This window comes from Camelus bactrianus, chromosome 2, assembly GCF_048773025.1.
Source record: "Camelus bactrianus isolate YW-2024 breed Bactrian camel chromosome 2, ASM4877302v1, whole genome shotgun sequence".
Taxonomy (NCBI): domain Eukaryota; kingdom Metazoa; phylum Chordata; class Mammalia; order Artiodactyla; family Camelidae; genus Camelus; species Camelus bactrianus.
Genome location: NC_133540.1, coordinates 26,480,540 through 26,499,442, shown reverse-complemented (window position 1 = coordinate 26,499,442; position 18,903 = coordinate 26,480,540). Strand labels below are relative to the sequence as shown.

At 41.1% G+C, this 18,903-nt stretch overlaps 1 protein-coding gene across 1 annotated transcript in view; it reads right to left on the bottom strand.

Annotated features, from left to right (window-relative positions):
* Nucleotides 1-18,903, bottom strand: part of RNF175 (ring finger protein 175) — a 49,505-nt gene that overhangs the window by 22,579 nt on the left and 8,023 nt on the right. Inside the window, exons 2-4 of the mRNA XM_074375421.1 lie at nucleotides 15,289-15,326; nucleotides 12,412-12,553; nucleotides 1,416-1,570 (exon numbers count right to left, since the gene is read on the bottom strand). Coding sequence (XP_074231522.1) covers nucleotides 1,416-1,570; nucleotides 12,412-12,553; nucleotides 15,289-15,326 — 335 coding nt within the window. The remainder of the gene's footprint in view (nucleotides 1-1,415; nucleotides 1,571-12,411; nucleotides 12,554-15,288; nucleotides 15,327-18,903) is intronic.

Sequence of the window (18,903 nt, the reverse complement as noted above, 5' to 3'; positions counted from 1 at the left end):
CATTGTTACCTCTCAAATAGTAGCAGTGTCTTGGCTCTCACACTGTGCCAGGCTCAGAGCAGCACAGGCAGGAAGGACCTGAGGTGGGAGCACTGAGAACACGAGAAGCAGAGGGCATGAGACCCTGGCCACCTGAGACGGAGGAGCCATGATGTGTCAGGAGGCAGCATTTGGGTATTCTGGGGAATGGAGTTCCTCTTCACGGGCACAGAAATACTGTGTTTAGCTTAGGTAATTCATTATACAGTAGGAAAGTGAACCGTTTTCACTGAAATAGAATATGGATTACATCCAGGGGATGAAAACAAGTGCATTTCAATTCATCCAAAACTTAGATCGCTCTCACAGTCTTAAGTAACTGACAGCATTTTGTAAGAAGGAGAAGGGGTACCATATGCCCATTTACTGAGGAGTAAACCAGGCCCTACAAAGGCTGTATAAAACCCCAAACTGGCCAGTTTAGAAAGTCTCCTAAAATCACCCTAAAGCTCTTGCCTAAGTGGTGTTAAATTAAAATACTCATAAGCTTGAATTCATTTATTTGAATGTCACTCTTTCTCATCACATGTATTTGATTTCTCTCGCTGAACAGATTTTCCTTCTCTAAAGTAGAAGAAACAGTTGATGTTTGTCTCTCCCATTTTTCTAGAGGATTAGAAACAAACATCCCAATGGCTAAATAATCATAAAACTATTTCACAGAGCTTAGAATTTACTCTCCATCATAGATCAAAACTTGACATTGTCTAACATGCATTTAACGCTCCATATTTTCTCTTTAGCTCATCAGTTTCATGTGGATTGGATTCAGATCTAGTCTCCAGAACCAGGAGAATAAGAACAAACTTGTGGACACTTTATGAGATTATAAGCACTTTGGAAAGATTTGTGGATGATCTGATGGAATTACATAAATTTCAAGAGGTTGGCAATGGTAATTAAAGTGAGCATTGGAATATTAAAACCACATTTATTCTGAAAGTAATAAGTTGTCCATTACTCATGATTTATCAGACATAAAATACATACCTCATTGTTAGAAGTACAAACTTCTGACTCTTGCTTTATTATAAAACGCGTGTGACTCGACTTAGAGTGGGATCGCATAAAATGCTGAGCTCAAAGATTAATGTGCAAATACTGCTCCAGAGAATTTAAACAATAGTTTCACTTCTCTTTCTCCTGGCCTTCACAAGCTAGTATCTGAAGTCATAGATTTTACAGGCATGTCTGAATCACCGTTAAATGTTCTCTGTGAACTCACAGCAGTATAGTTGATCTCTCACCAGTTTTGCTCTTAAGGGTCAAAGGAGTGTCACACCCTCCTCTCCATCAGGAAAATGGGAACTAAATATAATTTTTAATGGTTAAAGTAAGGGCATGATGGGCAAAGAAGGAAGCGAATACGTACGTACCGTGGTGTTCCCCCTGAGAGGGGTTTTCGGGTTGCTCTGAAGAGGATGTAACTGGTGGTAACTGAGAACATTCCCCAAAGAGACAGAAACCGCCACCAGTAAAGTTTTATCGTGAAATACAAAGGGACAACCCACATCTGCAACAGGGTCACCAGCTGTCAGAGAGATGAACAGAAAGTCTCCTTCAATGACTGAGGGTCTAGATGGCACACCTACTAGTAAACAATTCAGAAGCTACGCTGGGGGAAGCCACCTTCACAATCCTGTCTGGAACATGCAACTGGCTCCCCACCCAACTGCAAGCTGTTCTGTGCATGCGTAGCTATGGAGCGGGTCGGCGTCATTATCTGGACACTCGGGTGGGAAGTAATCCAAAACACCCATCTTCCATCACCTCCTTCCTCTGGATACTTCAGATGAAAGCAACTTTAGGCTGCAATAGCAATGTGATTATGGACTAACGAGCCTCACTTGAGTTGTTAAAATTGGGGACCGCAGTGCCTGCTTCCCTGGGCTGACCGAGGTGGGGAACAAGTGAGATCACAGCTGGGAAAGCGCTCTGGAAACAGTACTGGATGCCAAGGGGCTGTTGTTACTATCCCGGCACGTGTGCAAATCACGGTGACGGCAAAGGCAGAAGTGGAGTCAGAGCAGCATCTGGGAGGTCTCCTGCCCGCTGTCCCAGCGCACTCCTCAGCGTTAAGCCTCTTATCCCAGCTGTGGAGTTATCTTGCTCCTGATGATCAGATCTGCAACCCACCGGTTTGCTTCTGGTCTTTTCTCTCCAATTACTGGTGCCTTTTCCAAGCAGCCCAAGTTGTAGATTAGACCCTTTCCTGTCCCTCTGTGCATCACCCCTTGTGGCCTGTACCACTGACATGAGTCCAGGTAGCCTTCAGAGGGTCCTTTAAGTTGTCTGGCCTCAATCCCACATGGCAGGAAGCAGGACAGACTGCGCTGATGGGCTGTGGGTCAATGACTTGATGCAGTTGCCATAGTGACACTTCTACTCTATAGATCAGGCCTAATACCAGCTATTCACCAACTTGTAAAAAGCAGATAGGTTGAAATAATAGCAATAACCTTTGGACTTTTATGTTTTATCACATTTGGACTGACCACCTATATTTGCTCAGCACCAGTATACAAGGGGGATGGCAAAGAGGTTTTGTCTCAGGTGTGGACTTTAATTGGTCATGGCACCTGGCAATGCTCTATTGAGGAAGATTCTGAGCCTGGGTTCTGGTTTATCGATAAAGAGTGTCATGATCAATTAATTATGTCTGCCAGTGATGTGGAAAGAGCTTTCAGAGCATGTGTGTCACAGGTTTATCACCTGAGTATAAAAAAGACATGTCATTTGCTAACTTGCTTCATCTTGGTGATAAAAGGAGGTGATTTAGACAAAAGAGTCTACTTTAAAAAAGTTTTTGGATCCTTTAATAAGAACTTGGAGATAATAGTCTCAAAGTCAATAACTGAAATTATTTGATAGAACTTCAAAGTGTAAATGAAAAAGGCCAGGCCACAGTCATTCTTCTTTCCATGTCAAACGAGAAGATACATTTTCCCAGGCTTTTCATTCTTTTTATTTCTTCATCCCCATGAATGGCCTGGATCTGAAGTCTTCTTAGGGTGGCTCTAAATCTCTCAGGGAACACGACAGCTGTTATGATACGTATGCATTCAGACAAAGATACACACAGAGTAAATCTGAAGTAACTATTTGGAGAGTTTGGGAAAAAAATATCCTATCACCTACTTTTTTGGTTTTTAAATTTCAAGCAGTACTTCCACAGAAGAATAAATATTCTTTACTCCTGCCTGGATTCGTCAGATCATTGCTTTAATCTTCTGTACTGCTTTGTGGGGGTGGTCAAAGGTAATGAATGAGTTTGCACCTTTATTTCTGAAATTGAGATAAATGTGTATATATCCAAATAGGAAAAACAAGCTTTACTTGAGGGAGCAGAATAGTTTCTCATGAGGGCCAGAAACCACAGGCTAGATAACCAGGACTCATGCCCAGTTTCCTTTAGCACTCAGCATCAGAACCGTGACTCTGCTGTGGATAATAAGAGTGTGTAGCCTCTTAAAAAATTCTCCTCAGTATTTTGGTCATTCATTTCCTCTAGCTCATCATGGAGATGGTTATAGAGGATAAATGATAGATTCTGGCTTCTTTTGTTCATTACTTCTGATATGAAAGAAGGAAATGGACATAAACTCCATCTTTCAAAATCTGATCATCTGTCATTTGCATTTTTCATCCTTTTGTTTTAAGAATTTGATTCAGTTTTACATTTACCCCATAAAAGCTGATTTTTTTGAAAAATAAAAAGATTTAGTTCATTTTAATTTAGTGAAATGACCATCCTCTTATATTTTATACTTTAGATTATAAGCCAAAGTTTAGAAGACTAATCCATTTCCTCTAATCGGTGGAGGTACACTTTACTGTAGTTTGAAGCGATGATTGGTTTTTTGTAAAACTAGTTCTCTCCCTGTAGATCTATAATTGCAACCCATTTCTAGAAGATGCCAAATTTCTCTTACTTGATGCCTGGCTTTCATTAACAGTACATAACAATGTTCAAATGTATAGACATGCTACTTTTAAAAAATAGGCCTTGGAGATCAGAAATAAAGGAAAGTAAAAAAAAAAAGGTCCCTATACTGTGTTGTATATGCAAATATTTAATTTCTTAACTATCTGTAAAATGTGTACTCAATGTCATATTTTCTCAACATGCCAGGGGAAAGGTCAGAAATTCACATTATGAATTCAATAATTGTATGGGAAGTCATTTTGAAATGAGGGCCACATTTCAGAGCAATTTAAAAGATTCTTTATCAATTTCCAGAGCAGTTAAAACTTCTCATTTTTAATAGTAACTGCCACATATGAAATGCAGGAATGTTGTTCCTCATAAATAAACACATGAAATATGTGAAATGGAGCTGCAAGCTTGCGGAGGAGAAAGGTTGGCAGCTGGGACACATTAATGATGCCAGAGGGGTCACCATCTGGGCATGTGCGGATAAAACACATCTGCATTCCTGGCGGAGGGCAGCCCGTGCATCTGGATCACATCACCCCAGCCTCCCCACCCACATATCGTGGCAGGAGGAATTTCATGACAAACACAATGCTGCCCAAAGGTACCATGTTTGTTCTTGGGGCCAGGCACATGATGAATCTGAGAAGAACTGCTAATCAAGGCAAAACAAAGATATCTCTTCATTTGTCTAATTGTACAGAATGATGAATGGGTCACACCAAGCGAAAGAAAGAAAAAAAGGAGAGAGAAAGAAAGTTATGTGATGCCCATTCTCTTTGCACTGCAAATCCCCAACTTGCCTGCAACCATTGGCGAGTGTGTCTGTGTGTATTTGTGTGGGTGGGCACGGAGGGAGATGCTCAAAGGTAAGCAGAAAATTATCCTGAGAATAAATGACTCCAGAAAATATTGCTGCTATCCGTGCAAAGTCAGTAAACGGAAGTGTGGACAATTCGAACAAGTAAAAGTACAGAATCCTGGCATATGAAGGGCTCTTAGAAATTCACTTGGTCCATATTTCTATTCCATTCAATTTAGACTGTTGATTCTGCCATGGTATGTGTGGATGTAGGTATGCAACTTTGTATGTATTTGTGTCTTGCCCCATTTTAAAAAGACTCAATAGATGCTTTATTGGTACAGCAATATGTGCTAGTGTTTTACAGCTATTAATAGGCAGGAAGTTTGATTTAAATAGAGCAATGTTTCAACTTGCGGCAAATTATTTGCTTGTGTATTGATGCAAGTCAACAGTGTGTGTGTGAAGTCCAATTTCTGTGTATGTATCATCAGGCTTTCTATTGATTTGAAGGACAGTAGAAGGGTTGTTTTTTGGTGCCCCCTCCCTCATTTCCTGCAGATACGAAAAGTAGGAAACATAAAAGAAGGTGGAGAGGACGGTGTTGAATGAAGTTATATTTTTAATTAAATGCGGTTAAAAGCATTTGGAAATAATTTAACGTTGAGGCTTTGCCCATGTCTACACCATATCAACTTATATTTCCAGCTGATAGTCAGCTGGAAAGAGAAAAATTCAAATGTCCAGATGCTCAGTCTCTGTTGCACTAAAACTGTTACTATGTGTTTGGAAACATCCAGGTATTTGGCAGTATCTCAAACAAAACATAAAAAATTTTCCACTTTCTACCCACACTTTTGGGCATCCCTTGGGAGCAGTTAATGTTATATTTTTAAACTTTATTTTCATAGTCACCTGTTTCTTTTGCTTTAGGTATTTTAGATGAACTGCCCTGATGTACACAGCTCCTGTACACAGTACACAGGAACTGTCTAGATGAACGAGCTTCAGAAGATAGACAAATTTGTTAAAAGCTCTAACTGAAAAAGTTCTGAGCTTTTTGGAGTAGTCTGTCATCTCTGAAGTCCATGGTCCAAATTATGCATGAAATAACGTGAAAGTAATAAGACTTCATGTATAATAAACAATAACTTCAGGGTACAAACATTATATGTAAATAATAATACCTTCAGTATACAAAGCTGTTTACACATATTATTACATGTACACTTCCTACTTTTTTTCATAACTCCCCTACCTTTTGTATCTGTAAATTCCCACCTCCACCATTGATCATTGATTTATTTAGTTGTTCCATCCCAGCATGACATATATAGTGGTTGCAGAATTGTTAACCCAGATCACTGTAAGAAACAACCTTATCAACTCGGGTACAGTGGTCACGTGCAGTTCCCACTGCCTTCGTCTTACAGACGTTGCTCATTTCCAAAGGTACCTGGAACAGTCCCTGCCCCCAAATTCCCTTCCATGAGGTTGTTTCAGATACTTGTAACTCCATTTTATAATTCCGTTTTCTTTCTTCTCTTAGTATATCTACTGCATCTGTTTTAAAAATTGCCTAAGTGGTTGCCCTAGAGTTCGCAACACACATTTATGACAAATCCCAGTGCACTCTCAAATTACATTACACTGCTTCACTAGTTGTAAGAAAGCTTATGACAGGGTAATTCCAAGTCCTCCCTCTTATGTCTCATAACATTGCTGTCATTCATTTCCCTTATCCAGATACTAGGACACCCAATGCATTGTTACCATTACTACACTGAGCCAAATAGTTATCATTAGATAAATCAAGAATAAGAAATACAATATTTTATTTTTGCCTTCATTTATTCCTTTTCCGACACTCTTCCTTTTTTTATGTAGATCTGAGTTTCTGACCTATGTCATTTTTCCTTCTTGCTGAATAACTTTGAACAGTTTTTGCAGGTTATGTCTACTGACAATCATTTCCTTCATTTTCTGTTTGTCTGATAAAGTATTTATTTCTCTTTCACTTTTAAAGGATAATTTCTCTGCATATAGAATTCTCGATTGGTGGTTTTTTTTTTTGTTGTTGTTCAATACTCTAAATATTGTACTCTATTTTTTTTTGCATGTATGGTTTGTGAAGAAAAATCTGATGTAATTCTTATTCTTGTTCCTTAATAGGCAGGGAATAAGAAACTTCTGGCTGCTTTTAAGATTTCCTTTTGCCTTTGGCTTTCTGCAGTGCAACTTTACTATGCCATGGTATGGATTTCTTCCTTTTTTTTTTTAACATTTTTTATTGATTTATAATAATTTTACAATATTGTGTGGATTTCTTGATATTCGTCCTGCTTCTTCTCTGAGTTTCTTAGGTTTGTGGTTTGGTGTCTGTCATTAAATTTAAAAAATTCATAGCCATTATTACTTCAAATGTTTCTTCAGCTTCATTATATTTCTTTCTTCTCCTTTCGGTATTCCAATATGTTTGTGGCACCTTTTGGAATTATTCCACAATTCTCAGATATTCTGATTTTTTTTCTTTTCATTCCCCCTTTTATTTTCTCTGCATCTTAATTTGGGAAGTTTCCAGTGATATTCTCCTCAAGCTCACTGATTCTTTCTTCAGCCTTGCCCAGTCTGTTGATGAGCCCATCAAAAGCATTCTTCATTTCTGTTACGTTTTTTTTTTCTCCCCTAGCATTGCTTTTAGTTTTGCCCTTGGAGTTTCCACCCCTTTGTTTACATTACCCATCTCTTCTTCCTTAGCATCTTAACCACAGTTATTTTAAATTCCTGGTTTTGATATTTACTTTGTCTCTTCAGACTGTGGTTTTTTTTTTTTTTTTTTTTTTTTTTTTTTATCTCTTTTTAGTATGTCTTGTAATTTTTGGTTGAAAGGCAGGCATAATGTTTTGGGTAATGAGAACTGAAGTTTTTCTTTGGGTAACAGAACTTTTACTGTGAGGTTTTGTGCTAATTTGGCCAAGAGTTGAGCTGTGTTTGATGTTTGCTATGTGTCAGAGTCTCTCATTTCCATTGGTAGACTTGTTTGTGTCTCCGTTTTTGCCTTTAGGTTCCCCTAAAAAGCTCATTCTTGTGTAGCCTGCCACGTTTTCATCTGTAATCACCTGTTACACTGGACACTTGATGATGCGGTGATAAGGTAGGGGCAGTGCGAGTGTTCCATCATTTTGTGACCAAGTCTTGGTCTTCTTCTTTTTTTTTTAAAATGTAATAGATTTATTTTATGACATTGAAAATAGTTTTTAAAAAATTTTTTTTGGGGGGAGGTAATATGTTCATTTATTTATTATTATTATTTTTGGATGGAGGCACTGGGGATTGAACCCAGGACCTTGGGCGTGCTGAACGCTGCACTCTACCGCTGAGCTACACCCTCCCCATAAGTCCTGCTCTTTCAGTTAGTTCTTCCCTTGTACTATGACCCTCCCAAGTGGTTCTGAACTTTCTGTTTTCCCCTCAGGTGAGACAGGAAGGCTAGAGGGGGCTGAAGGTGTGCAATTTCCCTTTCTCCACATTTGATGAAGCCCTGATAAAAGCTTTTCCCCTGCTGTGTATGTCTTTGTTATGGTGAACACTTCAGATCTAAATGATAAACTCTTCCTCTAATCCTGTCAGAAACACAAGGGTTTTTCTTGGCTGTTTACCATGAGAAGAACTGGTGGAATTCCTGGAGGTGAAACCTACAAAAACACGTGGGGGCCCCTAAGACTGTGGCCCCCAGCAGTTTCTCACTCTCATGCTAGTCTGAACTCCACTTCCAGCAGTTCTCCCAAGTTTCTTCCAACTTCCCCATTAAATGCTTCCTGCAGTTTATGATTTTGGCAGCTTCTGCTCCCAATAAGCAGAGCTTGGTTATGACTCCCTGCATTCATCTGTGCTTCCAGACTTTGGGGATGGTGGTTTTTCCTGTGACCTCAATTCTCTGAGAGGGCCAAGAAAAGTCACTGACATTCAGTTTGCTCAGCTTTTTTTCTCATAATATGGGAGTGATGACTTTCAAGCTTTTAACATATCAGAGCTGAAACCAGAAGTCCTTTCTACCTTAAAAAAACTCATCATTTAAAAAATCAGGAAACTGAGGCTCACTGTAGTAAAATGTAGTAACTCCTGAGCCAGTTCTCGTCTCTTCACCAGCCTGCCTCTTGTTCCTGTTAACCCATCTCACAAAAGCAGCCTGGGGAACACTCCCAGACAAAGCAGATGGCAGAGCAGGAGGGTGTGGCAAGGCGGGATAGACAGGTGTAATGCTTAGAGAAAACAGTACATCAAAATCTCCTAATGGAGAGTGTAGATTAATGGGGGGCACATTCACTTTAGCTTTACAGAAGCATTCAGAAAGGGATTCTTTTATTGGTAAACTGCTTTAACAGTGTATGATTAAATTTGCACACATGTTTTACACAAACAATATCTCTTGAATGCATTCAGAATCAACTAATGGTACTGAGCGCTCACTGTGTACCTAGAAATTCTCACAGGACAATGTTCCGAATCACGAGAAGTTTGGGGGTAGGTTTCTATCTGCTGTGCTTGCGTTTTGCAGGTAAGGAAGCCACAGTTCAGAAATACTGAAGGAGCGTATCCCTGATATGAGAGAAAATAACTAGTGAGGTTGGATTCTCGTCTCTTCTTTGCAACTAACTAGTTATATGACTTTGACCAAGTTATTTAATCTCTCTGAACTATATTTCACAATGGAAATAAAAAATAATTACCTCCCAGGGTAACTTAGATAATGTACCAAAATCACTTATCATGAGTGTAATAATACATAATAGTCATTTATATATCAATTCATATATAGTATTTCATATTAAATATATTATTATAGTAATGTAATAATATTATTATGGAGTAACTATTATTATAGTAATTATAATTAATATGTTATATATAATAATATATTATTAATATATTGGTGGAGGTTACAATATCAAATCATGGAAATAAACTTCACTATATGGCCCTTTGTAGAAAAAAGCCAAGAACTTCAGAACCTTATAAACATGTTCAAAACTCTCTGTGGCTCTGGTAGGACCTACATAATCTTAAATGCCAAGAGAAACAAGTTAAAATTTAGGTTCCCTTTGGATGATAAGGCTGTTTAGGTCAGCGTTTGTTGAAACATATCCATCAAATTCTACCCCAAGACATTAAACTGAGTAGTGTGCTAGGGCCAAGTTTTTGGATACAGTTCATGCAGAGTACAGTAAAAAAAAAAAACAAAAAACTGGAAACCAGTGCTGGAATCAACTACTGTTGCTCTGGGAACCATTTCCAGCTGCAGTGGTTGCGTACATCAACATGAGTTCCTGAAATGGCGATGTTCTGGTGATGGCTCTGGCAGTGAACCCCCAGGAAGAGCTGCAGAGCATGGAGCAAAGGCAAGGGAGCATGTGGGATCACGCACATGCTTCATCTCACCTTGAGCCAAAGACTGTCATCAGAGCCACGCAGGGGAAAGGGGCTGCTCCACCTGTTCCTTTGGGACAATGCAATCATAGATGGACTGATGGGACAAAGAAGTAGAAAAAATTCTAGAGGCCAAACTGTGTCTATGAACTAACCCAGAAGAGTTCCAGTGGGGAGCCATGAGACCCAAATCTGTCCTTGACCACTGCGGGCATCTTCAGGCTCCTAGCTTTGTCAAAGTGCCAGACTGGGTCACCCTAAGAGAGGCCACGATCATGGTCACCTGGTCACCTCCAGGGTATCCTTAGGACCAGAGAGCCCCTCTGGGTAACCATAAAATAACGCAGCTGTGTGACAGTAGGACACAGTGAGAAGTAGGGAGACAGGAAACCTAGATGGTGGGCGTGGAGCACAGGCAAAAGCAACGTGCCTGGAGCACTCCGGGCAGTGCAGCTTGCGCACTGAGCAACGGGAAACAACGGGCAGACCACACCAGCTAACCAACAGTTGTAGTCTGAGCCACTGAGAGTCAGAACCTCCAATGGCAACAAGTCCTTCAAGGGGCCGCTGACCCATGGGTAGGTGTATCTGTGTTTAGGTAGAGCCAGTGTTAACTCATTGACAGATGCAGTGACATCTTCAAAGAGTTGACATGGGAGCAACTTCTTCAAATACAAGACAAGGACAGATTCTTTTTGACATAGAGCACCTCAAAGCATCATCAAATAATAATGGTGGAGGAATGGTGAGACACATTGCAAGTCAGTTGGCTCACGTGGTGTTTCCTTTCAAGGGAACTTTTCCTTCTATGCAAAATCTGCACCTGTGTCATCAAGGAAACTGAACTTAAAAAAATCTCATCCAGAAGCAATAATTAATAATTATAAAGGAAGGAAGGACTAGGGCTCTGAACCCTTTCCTGAAGAATCCAAGTTTCTTCTTAAGGACTCTAGGACTTCTATGTTAGGTATTTCCATTTTGAAGATAAAGAAACCATATATTTAAGGGGCTGTTTCTTGATATGAGAGAGAATAACTAATGAGATTTGATTCCAGTATCTTTCATTAAAGAGCATTTGTCCAAGTATAATGTAGAGGGCGTTCGTTTTAATTGACAAGAAATGACATGACAGCAAACGGATGCATTTGCTTGAAAACCAAACAGAAAAAAACCCCACAAGATCCCCTGTGGAGAATGCAAAAGAATTCCTTTAGATCCATGCTATGTAGGATAAATAAATGATGGATAAAAATAGTGGTCTAAGCCAACACATTCTATGTCACAGGCAAGTCTTGTACAATGACCAATCCAAGACCCAGAACCATGTAGAGTGTTAATTGAGGATTGTTTTCCTTTGCAACGTTTGTTTCTGTATTTAGTCTGTACTCAAGTCGAAACCATTGGTTCTCAAAATGCAGTCCCAGGACCAGTAACATCAGTACCATCTGGGAACTGGTTAGATGTGCAAATCACTTGGTCTCCATTGAACCAGAAACTCTAGAGATGGGACCTGGGGATCTGATTTAATGAGCCCTCCAGGTGATTCTGAGGCACTGTGAGACGTGAGAACCACTGCTCTAAACGTTGCAATGCCATGGTCTCAGGCCCGATGAGCCCAGGGTATGACTCTGAGGCCGTGAGATGGGAAGGTTCCAGTGGGCATGCTCAAATGGGATTGGTGACAACAGGGTCCTGATCTGTGTGGCTGAGGTCAGCGCAGTGTCTGCATTAACACGCTTCCTGGGTATGGAAACCGTCAATGCCAAGACAGTTCATTGCTAATGAAGCAAAATTAGACAGCCTCAGTCCTTCAGTTCTGCTGTTCCTAATCCTCCTTGCCCTGGACCAGTGGCAGAAGACGTTCATACACAAAAGGAAAGTTGGTTTACTTAAACCAGGATTCCTCAGCCTTGGCACTACTGACGTTTTTGTCATGAGGAGCTGTCCTGGGCATGTTTAGTGGCATCCCTGGCCTCTACCCACCACATTCCAGTAGCAACTCCCAACCCCCACCTTCCCTCCTGCCAAGGCGTGGCAATTACAAATGTTTCCAGATGCTGCTGATTGTCCCCTGGGGGGCAAAACTGCGCTGGGTTGAGACCACTGACTTAAACCAAACCAGTTCCTTCAATGTGGTAACAAAGGAGGGGTGCCAGGTGAAGAGGAGTGGGCTTCCTGCGGCCCCTGGGCAGGGGAGGGGGTGACTCACATTGTAGGACCGGCCATGCCTCTGTCTCCACTGCACCAGCACGACCTGGGCGATGACCAGGGCACAGAGGAAGATCAAGATCATCTCCACGTGCATGGACTCGTGGCCCCGGTGCGCCTTGTACATCCTCTCCTGCTGCAGACTGCAACCGGCAAAGGAGGTCATCTGAAAACGCCCTCAGTTCGAGCACATTCAGCCAAAAAAGGAAAATAGGCTGAACTCATGAAAAGCAGTTGTGGATTTCAAATGTCAGGTTTTTGAAGTTTTGAATGCAAAGTTCTCCTAAGTCCTTCTTGGTTCCTCCCTTTTCCCCAGGCTTGGGGAAGGGTCAGCCTGAGTTTATCAGCAAAACCAACTCTGCTTAGCCCTTAGCTTTCCCATGTGCTTTTGGCCTCAGCCTTGTCCTTTCAAGGTAAGGGAACTCACTGATGGGCCCTGGGAAGACCTGGGTTCCAGTCCCCGATCTGCTACTTCATCGCCTTGGGAAAGTCACTTTTCCTCTCTAAGCCTCTGTGTCCACTTTTGCAAATTTCAAACAATGATCCCTCTGTATCTTGCAGGGTTGTTCCAAAACTGTAAAGCATGTATATTATTTTATTTGGACCCATATGAGGAATAATAATTACTATTAAGCTGATTCATAGGAAAGTGTCATTTTTGAAAGTCAAAAAAATCCAATAAAATATTGGTAATTTCAAATAATTTCTGATATTCTCAAGTAAAAGGATATCTTGCAGGTGAGACCTATGGAGAGGCTATTATCCACTGGGCTCCGGAGAACACCTGAATTATATACATTGTTTTCATTATAAGGAGAAAGTCTTGCAGAGCAGGTTTTATTTTAGGCACAAACATTCAGAGGATGGTTAAATGCTTCAGCGTTTAGTTGGGCTCTTGATTTTATATAATGGTAGAGAAAACCACTGAAATAGTGTGTTATCCGGTTTAACTTCCTCCAGCAGAAGTGGACTCCAAGAAAGTCTAGAGTCATGGTTCTTGACCTGTACTGTAAGTTGGAAATTTTAAAAATCACAGTGCCCAAGCTGTACCCTCGATCAATTCAGTGACCATTGCTGGATGTTCTAGGCTGAATTGGGTCCCCTTAAAATTCATATGTGGAAGTCCTAATCCTCAGGACCTCAGAATGTGACTGTCTTTGGAGAAAGGGTCTTTAAAGAGGTAATTAAGGTAAATGAGGTCATTAGGATGGATCCTAATCCAATATGGCTGGTGCCCTTACAAGGAGAGGCGATGAGGACACAGACTTACACAGAGGGAAGGCCGTGGGGAGACACAGGGAGAAGGCGGTCATCTGCAAGCCAAGGAGGGAGGCTTCAGAAGAAACCAAAGCCAGCCAACACCTTGCCTTTGGACTTCCAACCTCCAGAACTGTGAGAAAATAGATTTCTGTTGTTCCAGCCCCCAGTCTGTGGTACTTTGCTGTGGCCACCTGAGCAAACTGACAGAGATTTCTAGGATTGGATCTAGGCATCAGTAATTTTTAAAGGTTCCCTGTGTGATTTTAAGGGGCAGTCAAGATTGGGATCCACTGACCTAGAGGGAGAGAGAGTGGTCCAGGATCCAGATGAGGGAAAATGGGGGAACAATTATGAATCTGGCCGATCGATTACTTTATAAACATTGGTTAACGTGATCTTTCACCCCAGTGGGGCATTGTCAGTCACAAAATCTCTTAAATTTTCTACTTATGACTGGTCACAATATGCATTAGTTAGAGTACCAGCCAGAAAGCTCTCCAGGGTCATACTCTGTGACCTTTGAAAGGCACTCGTTGGGTGCCTGGATTGGATCTCTGCCTTTACCAGCGTTTCTCCAGAGCTGCCTCAGTTAAGGGCCCCATCCAAATCCCAGGAGTGCCCCCTGCTGGAGAATGTGCAGAAATAAGCCCACAGAGCCTAGTAAATAGCCCTGCTTCTCTGAGTTCAGCTTCTCTGAGAGGGCATCTTAGGATGCTAGCGCTGGGAGGTGCCACAGATATACTGAAACCCCTTCATTTATCACGTGAAGAAGCTGAAGTCCATATCGGGTGATCAAACTGAGTACCACTACGTGGCTACTAGTCTCCACGTTGGAAGCTGAGCTTAGAAGCCGAGAATGATTTCTAGAGGCTCTTTAAAAAGAAATATTCACTCTTCTGAAGAAATGGGAAGTGAAGAAAAATAAGAAGTGCGAGCACTTAGTTATAGTTTGTACAGCCCCCCAATCAAAAATAACTATTTCATATTCTATGTAATGAACAAGCTTCAACAGAGGCCACATGTAGAGAGAAGAGTGAATTTGTCATCAGGCTAAGACAGGACTTGCACAGATATCAAACAAAACACACTCCAGGACATTTCATCTCTTCTATGTATATACAGTGAAGGTGCATCTCAGATGGTTAACGTATGTGGAAGTACTTTCGAAACTATAAAGTAGTGTACAAATGTGAGAAGTATTTTCTATTTTGATTAGGAATGCATTCACTAGTGGTGACCATAATACAAAAAAGGAGGGCCATTTCATTTTTGTTTCATTCCGTCTGGTGCCCATGGCCCTACAGTAGGTACCATAACACAGGAGAAACAGCCTATAAAGAAAACTAGGTGTGTCTTGTGCCAAAAAGGACAAGGACATGTAAGGACACATACTGAAGGACAGACATCTTTGTGGGACAGTGTGTAGCCCACTGTAGAAAACAGAAGAAATCCCTGCAGTTTTGGTCTATAAGATCATTGTGCACACATGGCCATACTAACTCACCTTCTACCCCAGGAAATTTATAAATAAAATGAGAGCTTCATTTAATTTCTCAAACAGTGGAGATGGAGATTCATTTTTAGTATACCAGCTGTAAAAAAAATACAAATCACTTACTTCCACTCATCATCGGCAGAAAGCTTTGTGTGAGAGATCTGAAAAACATAAAAAAAAAAGTCCTTCTCAAAACTTTCTCATTTTCTTAGCTTGCATTTTAGAACATGACATGGGAAACTGAAACCATGATAAATAGTGATGTTTCTTAGTACTGGAATAATTGAGGATGGGAGCTCTAATAGAATATTTGCTTATGGAACTAAAAAATACGCACACAGGTACACATCCAAAACAAGACAGTAAGCAGGTCAATGTCAATAAAGATCAACAAAGATTCGATTCTGCTTTCTAGGTCAGAGAACCAGATGAGGCCCGTTCTGTGGTTTTGTCTGGCAATTCAGTCGAGGTTGTAGAGAGAGGCAGTGTCACCCTGGCTGCTGGTATATGATGTGTGAATTGGAGAACATCTAAAAATCCCTCCATTTTGCTGGTGAACTGAATGATGCCAATGAGTAAATGCCATCTCCAAATTTAAGGTTTTTGAGACGAGCTTTCCAGTTACTTATTTGGAGCATGTTCATGTCCTCCTGCTAATTTACCTTAATTTAAACCTTGACTCCTGGGAAGTAGGGGTAACCTGGCCTTGCCCTGAAGACTGAGCTGGAGACCACAGAGACCATCCCCAGGAGATGCTTCTGGCCGACCTACATGGTGTACCCACATGCTGTCTTCCATTGGTCACTGCTAATCCACTCCATTTGGTCATTTGAAGCCTTTAAGGCCAATCACTGGAAAGACATCATTGTGTAACTTTCATGGAGGAAACAACTTTATCCCAAGTCCATTAGCATTAAAAGCTAAAATCCCCAATGATGGCAAAGAAGACAAAGCAAATAAAACATTTGTTACATAAACCTGACATTAACCAGATTTTTCTTCCCCACTTTGTTTTCCTTAAGTGGCAGAAGTAATTCTGACAGACGGAAAGAAACAACGTCATTCATCGTTCGGGCTAGGATTTCTCCTGTACGCCGGTTCCGCAATAACGTCTGTGCCTTGGTCAGAGGCTGGAGGGGTGCCCTTGCAAGAGAGGTGAAAACACCGGATGACACAGCCAAGCAGAGGCTTAGGCAGTGTCTGTCCAAAGCTAGGACTTGCTGGTTGATGCTGGGAGAGAGGAAGTGGGTGAGGCAGTAGGTGATGCTGGCAGCATCTGCACAGCTCTCTGCCTATTGGCTGATCCCACCAGGTGGTCCCTGACATCCAAATGGAGGTCACAGCACCTGGGTTCCAAGGCCGCCTTCCAGCTGCAAGACCTCAGTGGCAGCCCCCAGGGAATAGCAGTACTTGAGCCCCCTCCTTTGTCCGAAAGGTCCCACTCTGCTGAGGGAGACATCTGCTTTGAGGGAGAAAACACTGGATGGGTTTGGGGCCCTGAGCCATGCAGCCACCCAGCACCACTCAGCATCAAACACCGAGCTGACTCAGAAGACACTGGGTTGACGTTGGGCACATCACTAACCTGGGCTTGTCTCCATTTCCTTCTTAGAAACTGGAGATTGATATAAAAACTGTTCTTGTCTGCTTCCCTGGAATATTGTGAGTATAAATAAGACACAGGATGAGAGTTTTGTAAGAAGGTGCTTCATCCAAGGGCCAATTATCTCAATAAACGTTATAACCAAGAAACTCCCTGGGTCCTTCTCTTTTTGCTGTTCAAGATCTTTGGGTTCATGGTGCTTCTTGTTCAAATCAGCTTAAAACAGGGAACTGGGTTTTTAGTTCAGTTGAGAAGACAAATTCCCTTTGACTTTTACAAGCAATATAGCCCTGGGCATAAACGTGTAACTATCCACCAGATTCCAAGTCTCTTTGTTTTTAATTGAGGTATAGTTGAGTCACCATATTCTATTAGTTTCAGGTATACAGCATAGTGATTCAGTATTTTTTACAGATTATACTCCATTAAAAGTTAATACAAAATAATGGCTATAATTCCCTGTGTGATATAGTATATCCTTGTTGCTTATCTATTTTGTAGTAGTTTGTTTCTCTTAATCCCACACCCTTAGTTTGTCCCCGCCCCTTTCCTTTCCACTTTGGTAACCACTAGTTTGTTTTCTATATCTGTGAGTCTGTTTCTCAAGTCATTTTCGGGGGGAAAAGGGGGTGGCAATGAGGTTTTTATTAATTTACTTATTTATTTCAGTGGAGGTACTGGGGATTGAACCCAGGACCTCGTGCGTGCTAAACACAGGCTCTACCACTGAACTGTGCCCTCCCGTTCTCAAGTCATTTTTAATGAAGTATAATAAATTATTCTACTGCTGACCAGGGAAGCTTCAAGAGTGGAAATTGTAGCTGGAAAGATTTCTGCTAAATGCAATTAAGAACTTCCTTAGATCAAGGGGTATTGAAACAATATTCTTATTTCCTGGGGAAAAAGCAAACAATGACAATGATGGTGATGGTGATGATGACATTCTTAGAGACAACTCTTTTCTAGCTAGTAACAGTTCCCCGTAGGACACTATTTTTTTCTAGGGCAGAACCTACTTTCTGACAATTTTTTTTCTGTTATGTTATTATGTAAGCCCTTCGATGCTCTTAAGAGCATTTATATTCTGGAAATTGAAATGACACTAAAATTCATCTGAAGGATTAGCATGAGGATAGCCAGGAAAATTCAGAAAAAGAGTGAAGACCCGGGGCTTGGCCTCTCAGGCACTGAAATTCACAATACAGCCACAGAAATTAACTAAAAGCCTTACTGGCCCAGGAACAGGAAGACAGATGAGTGAACAGAACAGAAAGTTCAGCAGCAGGCCCCATTGTATACGATAAGCGGGTCACTTCAAATCACTGAGGAAAAAAATGGTTTGTTCCATTGAAACCATTAGCTAGTCATTTGGGAAAAATATAACGCTGGATACATACCCGGCTTCAAAATAAATTCCAGAAGGATCAAATATTTAAACGTAAAAAAGAAAATCTTAAAAGCACTAGAAGTAAATATGAGTAAATATTTTAATAATCCCGCAGTGGAGAAGGCATTTCTAAGTGTGACTTGGAGACCAGAAACTATAAAGTAAAAAAAAAAATCGGTAGATTTTGAGGACATAAAAATCAAATTACATTGTCATCACCTATATTTCAAAGACAAATTAAACTGAAGAAAATACAACATATGTGAGGGCAAGAAGTTAGTAACTTTATTGCTAGAAAATAGGTTCTTCTCTTCGCGCAGGAAAGAATTCAAGTGCGAGGTCATAGTAAAGTGAAACCAGATTTATTCAGGGAGATACACATTCGACAGACAGAGTGCTGGCCATCTCAAAAGGCAAGAGGGAGAGAGGCCATGAGATGCAGGGGTGTTTAGTTTAAAGTAAAAGTAGATACACACTCCATAGGCAGGTTGTCAGCTGTCTCAGAAGGCAAGAGAGAGTGGGTTGTCAGTTTTTACGGGCTCAGTAATTTCATATGATAACAAGAGGGAGGATTATTTCAGTAGTGTTGGGGAAGGGGCGGGGATTTCCAGGAATTGGCCCCTGCCTATGTTTGCCCTTTTTTGGTCAGCCAAGGCACTGTCATGGTGGCTGTGGGTGGTGCGCCATGAGGCTCAAGGTCTCCCGGAAGTCGAATCTTCTGCCATCTTGGTTCTAGCCAGTCTGTCCT